Consider the following 12589-nt stretch of genomic DNA (forward strand, 5'->3'; position numbering starts at 1 on the left):
CTACCTGACAAAAACTGTTTGGAATGTTGTCATCTATAATATATTACATCATAAATTAGTAACACCTTAAGTTCTTTTGCAGATGTATGACATAATCTCCATCCTTCATATTGTTCATTTGAGTGCTTACAGAAATTCCAAGTATCTAATAGCAATATAATTAGATAAAAATCTGTTCCACACTGACTTTTTCCATTTCCTTTTTATATTTTTCCCCCCCCCCCCCATCTTTTCTCCCACAATCTCTGGGTATATAGTCATTAATAAATCTTAAATAATGTATATCAGTATATATGGTATGTTCTTTATTAGGATAATAGCTCCCCATAATAAAAAGTGCCAAATAAAGTACTAGAAAGGCTAACGTCTTCTTTCTTGACATACTTACTGGCAAATATTCTGATGATTATAAAACAAGTTAATAAAGAAACATGACCTCTTTATTGTTCTGTGATGGGCAAAATAGCTGCTGCCCTGTTTGATGTAGAATTTATAATTGCACTTTGTTGATGAAGCATTAATTGTGATGAATTCCTTGAGGATAGTGTATTTCAAGAATATTATTACATACATTGGTATTTAATGTTGATCTGTATTTCCAGTTTTAAGTAGCAGTGTTATTGCAGAATTCTGATTCTTGTTGAAATGATTTAATTTCAGAGATAATTACTTATACAAATTTCTCACACTCTAAAACCTTTGACCAAATTATCAATTTCTTTAATTCTTATTCGACATTTTGATTGGTATAGCATGTAGCGTAAAACTTAGGCTGCTGTTTAGGCCTAAACATATGCCCTTTTCCATTTCAAAATCATATAATTTAAATAAAAAAGTATTGCTACTATATGTGGGTCACATCGTGTGATTAGAGAGCTGGTACAGTTGTAAAAAAGTACATGATAAATTCATCACATGGCTTTGCAAATGATCACATGGATTTTATTACTGTGTGTTTTCACATAGATAATGCACATGTATTCAATATTCTTTGTCTCTGCTCAAAGTTGATTTAAATAATATTAGTTTGAGAAAAATCCCTTCTGCAATTTTGAGTAGTTGCTGTAATTTTCAGCATATCCTGCTTAGCCCAGGTACTAGAAATTGTATGGTACAAAACTCATTGATCAGAGTCCTCCTACACTATATAGGCAATGCAGGGTGAATCAAAGTTCTTATTTTATTTTATATTTGTAAAGATAGTTGATTAAAAATCTCAAGTAAATTTTTTCTGTCAGACAAATCCTGTAGTCCCTGCTCTGTCCTTACTTAGACAAAATTCCCTTTGAACATGATTTGACTCTTAAAAAATGGAAATGGATTTTATAAATGTATATTCTGATACTCTTAATATTATTAATATTATTGTGGGTGATGATAAATGCCTATGTAAAGAGTATTTTAAATAGTATAAATATACCCAATATCTATATATTTAGACAGTATAATCCACTCATACAACTGTGATGTAACTCTAGAGTGTTAGGCTTGGTCCACACTGGGGCGGGGGATCGATGTAGGAAACGCAACTTCAGCTACAAGAATAGCGTAGCTGAAGCTGACGTTTCCTAGATCAAACTAAGTTTACTTACTGCGGGTCCACGCGGCACAGGCAAGCTCCCCTGTCAACAGCGCTTCCTCCTCTCGGTGAGCAGGAGTTCCGCAGTCGACGGGGGAGCGCTTCTGGGATCGACTTATTGCGTCCAGATGAGACGCGATAAATCGATCCCAGAAGATCGATCTCTACCCGCCGAATCAGGCGAGTAGTGTAGACCTAGCCTTAGAAATATGTACGTCCTTTCTTCAACTGGCTACCTATTTTGTAGCAGATATAGTTTATGATGCAATATTTTTAGCAGCCAGGTCATACCCTATAATGTTGTGTAGCAAAAGTGGCCTCTGGCTATTTTGCTGGGTGGTGGACTTAGAATCTAAATCATATCTTAAGAGTTTATTCCCTAAGGGAGACTTATTATTTGGGTATGAGCTAGATACCAGAGAAAGATGCAGTGTGCAAACTTTTAAAAATTACTGCCAGGGAAGAGAGAAGCAGGTAGAACGCTGAAAAACTCAAGAGGGACAAAGTTATCTTTGAAATGTGGGAAATCTTCAAGCTTTGCTCCAGGAACACCTCCACACCCCCCTCCGCCCTCCCCCACACAATTTTTGTTTGTTTGTTTCAGAACAAGACAGGCACAGATGTATCTTTTCTCTTACACTGTAACAGTTGTTTCTTTGCGGAACACACATTTTATAGTGCCATAGTAACTTGTTAGACTAAAAGGGTTAAATTCTGCTTTCATTTACATCAGTGTAAATCCTGGTTTACTCTACTAAAGTCAGTGATGTTACTCAGAATTTCCACTGGGTAACTGAGCAGAATTTATCCCAAAGAGTTCAAACAAGCATCTGCTTAAAAACACTTCAAACTGGAAGTTGTATTCCGTCTACAGTAGCTAGTGTCAGGGATTACACGAGGACTTCCTGCTGACACATATCTAGAGGCTTTTTTAAATATGGCCATATGCTGCCTATGCTGTGGATAGCCAGGCTGACAACCAGTTATGCCACCTCCAGCTGTTCACTGGCAGGCGATGGGAAAGTGCTATCACTATCTTTGTTCTGCCATCTCTCTCTTTTTTTTCTTTCAAAGAAGAGCTGGAAAAGGGTGGCACTGAGGATGGCCTAGCTCCCACAGCATAGGCAGCCAGCCAGCAGCCATGCTTACAGAATCCCTAGCTGCACTGACGTGTGCCAGGTAGCCTCAGGATTAATGAATAGGCTTGTGAGACCCCTGGGGGAGCCCTCACATACACCCTCATATTTGCAGGCCCTCATCTGAGAACCCCTGCCCTATGCTGTTGCTGAAGAGATATGTGTTGGCTTTGCTCTCTTGCTGCCCCATTGTTTTTCTGTCCAGTCTCTTGCTTTGGTAATCATAGAAATGTAGGGCTGGAAGGGACCTCTAGATGTCATCTATTCCCTCTCCCTGTCCTGAGGCAGAACCAAGTTCACTTGTCAGGGATGGTCTAGATTTTAACCTGCTCTTAAAAACCTCTAATGATGAACATTCCACAACCTCCCTTGTAAATACTGTTCCAGTATTTAACTATCCTTCCATTTAGGCCAGGTCTACACTAAAATGTACATGGGTGTAAGTGCGTCACTCAGGGGTGTGAAAATCCCACACTGCTGAGTGATGCAGTTATACTGACCTACGCCCTGGTGCAGACGCCACTACGTTGACTGGAGATGCTTTCCTGTTGGCATAGTAGCATCTTCACTGAAGCACTACAGCGCATGGCTGCACCAAAGCTTTTCCTAATATCTAACCTAAATCTGCCTCGGAGATTAAGATGAATACTTTGAAGTTTGTATTTCTGCTGGTATTAACAGCCATTCTTGAGTAACACAGAGGTGAATTAGACTCTGTATCTCAAGAAAGCACTTGTGGCAGAAAAGTTACACATTATGTTCTCAAGATTCATCCTGTGTTTTGAAAAAGATCAGACTAGGTGATCAAGCATAATCCTTTCTGGTAACATATGAATGCACAGGGATAGAATGGGTAAATGAAGCAAACTTGTGAATTCAAATATTAAGGAATTAAGGAGTCTGAGGTGTTTCTCATGCCTGTATTATTATGAGCAGGTGGCTTCCCCACCGTGCTCCAAACACAGTACACATAGGCTATAGCAGGCTTTACTCCTTTCTCCTTGAGGTTTGGTCTCATTGAAAAAAGGAACTGAAAAAGAAATGACACAAAATCCAGCTCAAGTTTTCCTTGTAGAGGTGGCTACTCTGAAGATTCCTCTCCCAGGATTGTTCAATCACACATACTTTTGCTTTCTAAAGACCCACTCCAGGCAAACATTACCAGAGTGTTACAGTTATGAAACTGTAATACTGAAATATCGTATTATGACGTGCCAAAAGAAACAAAACTTATCACTCTGGTCACAATTTATTTTATTTACATTAACTGTTACTATAATATCTGTTGTTTGAAAATTTTTATCCATCATGGCTTGCAGTGGTGAGGAGGTAAACTTGATTTCTCTGTGAAGTTAAGAAAAATCCCATCTTACTGAAGCATCACTACCTGTTAGCATGCTAATCATTGTCTTGGTCTTCAACTCAGACCTAATTAAACTTGTCATAATGAGTATGTAGGTGTCATAGGAGAAAATTGTTAAATTTCGTGGGGAATGTGAAATAAGTGTAATTGGTTTAGCACTGGAATCTTAGGGCTTGACTAGCGGTGTGCGAATTGCAGAGGACACGAAAGTGTTGTTCTCTAACTTGTCCGTTTGGACACTGCTGGCACAAATTAAAAAGGTACCCTAGTTCATATTAACATGGTCCTCTTTCACACAGAACTAAGTTGGCTCCTTGGCTAGGCTACATCTCTTGTGATATACCTCCATCTCCCCTCTGACTGAGTCACATGTATCAACATGGGAATCACATGAGTACAGTGTATCATGGGAGAAGTCATACCACCAGGGAGCCCAGCCATAGAGAAGAATGATGGCATGAGGCACCAGGGTAATTTATGCAAATAAATTTTAATGTCAAAGTGACTCAAAAGGAAACATTTTGATTTGGAAATGTTAGAAACTTTTTGTTTTGGTCTAAATGTCAATAAAAAACGTTTTGACACTTCTGAATTGAAATGTTTTTGGAACTTCTTGTTCTTCAAAAAATGTAAATGTTTTGACTTCTCAGTAAGGCAACAATAATGGAAAACAGGAAATCTGTTTTGCAAGTTTTTTGAGGTTTTGAAGTTTGTTTTGGAGAGAGATATTCACCCAGAATAGCCAATAGTCCAGTGTTTCCACATTAGGGTACCCTATGTGTTTTGGGAGACCCAGGTTCCAATTCCTCAATTCCTGCTTTTCCTGATTCAGAGCAAGGACTACCTTGGTTCCCATGCATCCCAGATGAGTGTCCTAACCAATCTTTCTCTCTCTTTGGCTCTTTGGCTCAATGAATATTTAATTATTTATACAGAGTGGAACAGCTCCAACAAGAGAGATTCAGAACAAGGACTTGACCATAGGTCTCCCACTTCCCATTGCGCTATTGACTATTCTGAAGTGTGTGTCTCTCTTTCTTTGTCTGGGGTTTAAACTAGAAATTTCATCTGGGAAAGTTTCTTGCTAAAACTGATCTATTTCCCTGAAAACTTTTGGTTTTGATTAATCGGCCTTTTTTAATGGGGGAAAAAACTTTCATTGAAAAATTCCTGAACTGCTTTACTTTTCTGTCTGATCTGGTATGTAGACAAATGTCCAAATATTGGAATTATCGCAGGGTGGAAATTCTGATTTTTGCTCAACACTGCCATTAAGTCCTGGTCCATGCCTTCATTCTTTGGTCTGATGCTTTTTTCTTAAATTTGCCTTCATGCTTCTTCCCAACTCCCCTAATGGCGTCTGCACTCCATTTGTGACGTTTGACCTCTAGTAGACCTACTGAGAGTTACATAAATAACTTAATTAGTTAATAGGGAGCACTGCAATTAGTTTAGCACTATATAAGGGGCCTGATTCTGATCTCACTTAAATTGGTTGTAATGGATACAATTCCACTGACTTCAGTGAATTCCTGATTTACAGTAGTATATGTGTAAGATCAGAATCAGACCAGAATTGTTTCAATGGAGAAACAGGAGTCTTCTGGTTGCATCTAAAACTTGGTCCTTCCACATTATTATCCCAAAGTCTGCCACTTCTCCAAAGCATTTTTTTTTTCATTTATTGTGGAGAGAGGAAATGTATTCTTTAATCAGTTAAAGGTCTACAGTTTCTTAGACCAGAAAGCCATGATTTTTTTTTTTAATTTGTGTATTATTTCTGCAGTAGGAAGAGGTACACATGCTTTCAAGTATATGTTAGCTCTGATTTTTTTTTAAAATGTGCCATGCACGGGCTGGGATGGGGAGAACATGCTTTCAGTTTGCATAAGGCAGTAAGTCCTGTATTCAGAGGAAAATAAGGCTATTCCGGGTGAGATTTTAGTACTTCAACCTATTCCTGTGTGATAGGCCAGCATTTCTTTGTATACATTTTCAGTTTTCCCTTCCCTGAACAGAATACACAGCATTTGCCCTGCAACACAGTGTATTCTGAGCCTGCAGTGTCAGCCTAGAATGAAGAAAAAGGGAAATGTTGCTCAGTACGAATGCACACCCAAGATGGAGAACATTCTTTCTGACACTCCCAGTACTGAGCTGCCCAGGAAGTGAGTTTTGGGTTCCCCCTATGGAAATGTTTATCTCTACCACTCAAGTCATTAGGCCATCCCAAAAATCATATATTGTGTATGTGCAGTGGGTCACACTTACAAAAGCTCATTGCATTTGGAAAGATTTTACTGGTTTGATAGTGATTCTTATGTTTAAAATGGGGAATTCTGTTGGAACCATTAGTATCTTTAAAACTAGAATAAACTGTAAGTTTGATCTGTGTGTGTATGTCTATTCTTCTTTTTCTGCAGCTATTCATTTATGCAGACTTCACAGCATTCACTGTAACCAGAAACTTTGCTGATGCTTCCAAACAAGGAATTGAATTATCCAATTCACTGAATTTATTGAATGATGATGTTTATCTTGGACATCTAAAAGACATTGTGAACCGTTGTCATATTTTATTTTTTCCTCTCCCTTCCAGTTACACCATTTTTTTCCGACATTTTGTCTTTTGATACGTAAGGGTTCTTTCAATGTTTAGAACGTATGAACTTGAGGCCAGATCTGTAAAGGTATTTTAGGCATCTAAAGATGTAGACAGACCCCTAATGGGATTTTTCACAGCACCTAGGTACCTAACTCTTATTGAAATCAATGGAAGTTAGGCAATGAGGTGCTTTCAAAAATCCCACTAGGTGCCTATCTACTTCTTTAGGCACCTAAAAACCTTTACAAATCTGGCCCTGTGTGCCTTTGAAAAATTGTTTACAGTATCAACAAAGTTTGATCAAACCAGTTCAGAAGATAAACCTTAAATTATAAGGGTTTTCAAAGCGTTTGTTCACTGTAAGGGGTCTCTTTAATGTATCTGTGTAACTCTCATTAATGTAACTGGAATTACCTGTACACTTTTAAAAGAGTATCCACTGGATACTGATGATTTAGGATTTGACTATCAGTCAAACAATATTAATCATCTCTTTCCAAAAAAGAAAGCTTAAAATATTATGTTGACGAAATTGTGTTCTTGTTCAGCCTGGGTGAAGCATCTGATTTAAGTCTTAATAGGCTCTTTGTGATCAAAGATGCCATCAATAAATTTATATTAAAATTAAATGCACTCCACGATTTCTGATGAAGTTATTGTGTGAAAGGTAGAAAAAATGTGGACTTGTGCTTTCCAACAAATAATTTGCTGGCTAAGCACTTTTCTCAGTTTAACTATTTGTGATTATGAGGGATTTTTATTGCAAAATGAAAATACAGTGTATTCATGGGCCACTCAAATATTTGCTTGTGTTTAGAATGTGAGTACTTCCACAGTTCTGCTAGCTTCTTAAACCTTGGCATGGAGATACTTTGGCTTCTGGAAGAGAAGGAAGGGAGATTTCTGGTTTCCTGGTGGTTAACATCAGTCATGCATACAATATGTGTGTTGGATTAGTATAATCTCTAGAAAATGAGCTATGCTTAACAAATCTCTTAAATATTACTCCAGTTATTGTTTTAGCGTTTCTGTCATCAAGCTCTTCCCTGTTGTCAGTTACATTGCATTGAGAATGTGGGTGCACTCCTTAATTTGTTATCTTCTTATAAGACAAGTACTGGCATCCATAAGAATGAAATGAGGGAGGATTGACTAGTAGTTTGAGAAGGGGTCCTGGAGGCAGAACACCTGAAATCTAGTCCAAGATCTTTTATTGGCTCATTGTATTGCCTTGGCAAGTGCCTTAGGGCTAGAGCTGGTATGGATTTTTTTTAATAAACTGAAACCTTTTGCAGAAATCTATCAGTTTTAATGAAACTTTCATTAGGAAAGGTTCCTCAGGTCCAGGATGGAATCTCTGGTCCAGGATAGAGAGAGGAAGAGGCCTAGGCCAGGCAATTGTCAAGTGATTATGGCACTCACGAGGGAGAGCCAGCCGCAAGTCCCTGCTCTTCCTCATTTAGACCAGGGAGTTGTACATGGCTTCCCACAGCTCAGGTGAGTGCCCTACCACCCAGCTGTTAGCGATTCTGAGCTGGGCTGGTCTGAGTCTCTTCTGTTGGAGGTGTGCCACTTTGAATAATTAAATATTCACCAAGAAAGAGGGATTGATTTAGAACCTGGTGGTTAGCGCAATCAGCTGGGGTGTAGGAGACACAGGGACTTGAATCTAGGTCTCTGACATCTCACATGAGTACCCTAATCATCAGTCTATATAGTCAGTCTTTCCTTCTGGCACAGTAAATATTGAATTATTTACACAAAATGGAATCTCTCCAACAGGAGAGATTGACTGACTCTTTAGAGCAGTGGGAAACTCACCTTGGGTGTGAGAGAGCCAGGTTCAAGTCCTTGTAAGGCCTGGTTCATTATAGAAGTTTTAAAAAAATAAGTTAATAATAGGTATATCGTCTGGGATAGATTGAATTAACTACAACTCCTTTTATTTGCCAAGATAATTTTCAATGTAGGGATCATTATACGTTTTGTTGTTGTTGTCTTCATTAAAAACAACAACAACAACATGAGGTCTTCAATTCCAGATAATTGGAATTCACTCTTGCCATATCATTACTCTTCCAAATCACATAGCACATCTGCAAAATTAAATTTCAGTTGCATGGATTTTTAGACATTCTGATCCAAGAATGTTCCGTAAACCCCACAATCATTACCAGGACACTTTCCATCATAGAAACTGAAAAAGCCTCAATGAGGATATAGTACAAGAAGCCACATAGTACTCTAAAGGACATGTGTGCTGTGTTCCTATTGACTATATTTTGAAATCCTATATTGTGATTGGGTACATAAAGGCAAAATTTTCCAAGTTCAAAAACTTTAATTGTTATCTAGAATTTTAGAGGTAAAAAGTTTTGTCATCTAATACTTTAGATGGAAATCACATTACATACTATACAACAGCATCACTATCATACAATCACTGCAAAGTTCTGGAAAATGTAAATATTTATCAAATTCTGAAATCAGCTAAAACAATCCAATGCCCTCAGGTATTAATTTTCAAACTTCTACAATAATGAAGTGGTCAGACATACATTAAATGGCAGAAAAATCACGAAGACTTTTTTTTTCTATTGTAAAAAGAAGAACAGGAGTACTTGTGGCACCTTAGAGACTAACAAATTTATTAGAGCATAAGCTTTCGTGGACTACAGCCCACTTCTTCGGATGCAAGTGGGCTGTAGTCCACGAAAGCTTATGCTCTAATAAATTTGTTAGTCTCTAAGGTGCCACAAGTACTCCTGTTCTTCTTTTTGCGGATACAGACTAACACGGCTGTTACTCTGAAACTTTTTCTATTGTGAAAACCATAGCTATACTAGCTATATGAACATTTCTGATCCCATACTTCTGCCATTTGTCAAAAATTCAAACCAACAGCTCTCCAACTAAAAAATTAGACTGGGAATCAAAATAAACTCTTATAATGGAACATCAGTTGCAACCAGTGCCCCATCGTTACAGTAGCAGATGTCTGCTATTCACTTGGTCTAGATAATTTCTTGTTTCATATTGGTTTTACTAATTCTCTGTTTTCTGTCTGTGAAACCTATTGGTTGAAGTAACTCACCAGGCTATATCTCTGCTTTTCATACAATCTCAGTGAGTGATGTGGTTATAATGAGTTTTTTCTATATAGTGGTTTTTTTAGTCTCTTTCCTCACTGTGAGCCTAATGGGCACATTCAGACTCATTATCAAAAGCAGTCCCACAAGCTGAATGGCAGTAAACTCATGAGCTCGTTTGCCAGGCTTCTCTGAATGTATAAGCCAGTTGCTGTAGCTCTAAAAATGACATGGCTAGTGTGGTGGTAATTTTCTGCATTGAAGGAGTACGTACTGGAGTTATGTACTACAGGTATTTTAGTGAACACTGAAAAAGATGATACTGGTATAGAAAACACTCAAACATTTCAGCTAGCAGATGATTTCCCTTCCATCATTATTTTCTGTAGAATTATATCTGTGGGAGGCCAGTCTGTATTACTATGTTTTACTGTATAGCAGGGAACTATCTGTTCTTACGCTGTTCAATGCATCCTTGTTCTAACAAACATCTGTATTCCCTGCATTTGTTTGTTATATCCAGTGGGAGAAAAACACATGGGACACAAAGAGCATATATGTCTGCCAAGGTTAAGACTGAATTGAAAATCTAGTGTATCAATTAGTGATTACTCAGAATCTTGCCTAGTTAAGTCTGTTTGTTGTTTCTGTATGCTCACTGTAATTTTATATTGCTGTCGGGGGGAACATACACTTTTTGTTTATTGGTCACTGACTATTATATGGTAGGAAATCCCTTATGGATCCTTCTTTCAAAATGATAAATTACAGCATTGAAAGTTTCTCTTTAAAATGAAAAATATACTAAAATTTTACTGTACCATTATGTCAATAGTCCAGGGATCAGAAAACCTCCTCTTATACCATGTTAAAATAGATCTGACTTGATAAATGCTCACTTTCTAAAATATTTTGTTTTCGGTCAGTGTTCGTCAGGTTCAACTCCAGCCATGGTTTCCCAGTGGAGGTTGATTCAGACACCAGTATCTTCCAGCTCAAGGAGGTGGTTGCTAAGCGACAGGGAGTTCCAGCTGACCAATTGCGTGTGATTTTTGCAGGGAAGGAGCTTAGGAATGACTTGACACTGCAGGTAAGTCTCCCTTGGTAGTTTTGTTTTTGGGATGCTGCCAGCTCAACTGCTTCTGTCTCTAATGCTGCCAGTCTGACATTCATGACTGAGATCTAATAGAATAAATAGTGCCTGGGGATTCCTTGAACTTTACTCCACACTGCTTCATTAATTCTGACCTTCTTAATTATGCATTAAAACAGCAAGCAGGAAGGATAGGGAGAGAGAAAGAATAAGAGAGAGAGAGCAAAAGAGAGCTGTGCTTAGTGAATAAATGTTTACTGACTACAGGCGCAAGCTATGCACAATTTCTGTATCTGCTCAATTTTTACCTTACTTATTCCATTTGAATCTTAATGAAGCTGAATGAATGTGAATAAATTGTTCCAAATCAGGCTGCTCAGTCATCATGTTGTGCAGAATTTGTAACCCAATTGTGACCCCTGGAGGATAGTTGTAAGGCTGCTGCTGTCTGTGTGTGCACGCTGATGGAGGTAGTATTTGAAGGCCTGTTCATAGTTTCCAATGAGGTTTCCCCAAAAAGCACTGAAATCACAAACCTGTAGTTTGAAAGACTAGTGGGGAGAAGAAAGATTTATAAGTGGTTGAGTTTGTATTTGAATTTCATTTCCTCCTGATTAACTATTCTGATGAAAATAAAATGCAGAATGAATGGAGAGGGGAAAAAAGAGCATAGCAGGACAAGTAACAAGACTCTTTTCCTGACCATCTCTACCACTGTTACCAGAACTGCAACTCTCATTTTATCAGCATCTCTTTCTTCCTATGAGTGATATTTGTGGAGATGGCAGCATTTGCTGGGGGAAGCATAAGAACATAGGTTTAAGACATTTGAGAAATCTGGAAATAATATATGTATCGGCCCCCCAATACAAAACTAGAGATTGCTGAGTTGTTACAAGTACTATCCTGGCAGTGACATCAGAGAACAATGAGGTGCATTCTGTAGCGGTTCAGGTGACTACATAAACTATCCCCCATAGGCATAACCCTTTCTATTTTAACGAGCACAGATTAATTGGCACTTGTGTTTTCAGCTGTGTGGGGGACATAGCTGTGCACAGAATGGCTGCTGTATCTGGTTGCAGAGAATCACTACAATATTGACATCCTATCACTACATCTTCATGGGCATGATATTTATTGCTTTGCAAAATGCTTTAGGGAGTTTGGGCACACAAAAGAAACTATAGAATGCAAATTGCTGTTGTCATTCTCCAGTGCATCTCCTGCTGATAGTGTTGATGCACATAGTCATCATGCATAAACTGCTGTGCTTTGCTTTTAGGTGATTTGTTTTTACTAAAGAAAATATATGGGGCCAAAAATGTTTTTAAGGTGAATTGAAAAGCCAGTTCCTACATTTAGGGTTCTGTGTTATACTTTCAGAAGCTTCTAAACCTTCCTGCACACGCTGAAGTTCTTGAGATTATAGTGGTGTTGTCAGATTGTTTCAGGACAAAACACAGAATCTGTTACTGGGGTCTAACTTTACTCAGAGAATCTGTAACCCACATTTTTGCGGGGTAAAACACGAAACCTAAAACTTAGATGAATAAAGGAAGAATTGATTTTCAGATATTCAGACCTGCCAACTCAGATTTATTTACAATCAGATGCCTTCAGTCGGATTCATTTTAATGCAGTTTTAAAGTTATTTACAATAAGCACAGACACACCAAGGGGAGATGTGCAATCGCATCACTTCAAGAGAATCACAGGGAGGT

At 38.1% G+C, this 12589-nt stretch overlaps 1 protein-coding gene across 2 annotated transcripts in view; it reads left to right on the forward strand.

Annotated features, from left to right (window-relative positions):
- The window catches only part of PRKN (parkin RBR E3 ubiquitin protein ligase), a 1227966-nt gene that overhangs the window by 267414 nt on the left and 947963 nt on the right, over positions 1 to 12589 (forward strand). For both annotated transcript variants that reach the window (XM_054023728.1, XM_054023729.1), the window contains exon 2: positions 10699 to 10862. In XM_054023728.1, coding sequence (XP_053879703.1) covers positions 10699 to 10862 — 164 coding nt within the window. The remainder of the gene's footprint in view (positions 1 to 10698; positions 10863 to 12589) is intronic.

This window comes from Malaclemys terrapin, chromosome 3 (assembly GCF_027887155.1).
Source record: "Malaclemys terrapin pileata isolate rMalTer1 chromosome 3, rMalTer1.hap1, whole genome shotgun sequence".
In the NCBI taxonomy this organism is placed as follows: Eukaryota; Metazoa; Chordata; order Testudines; family Emydidae; genus Malaclemys; species Malaclemys terrapin.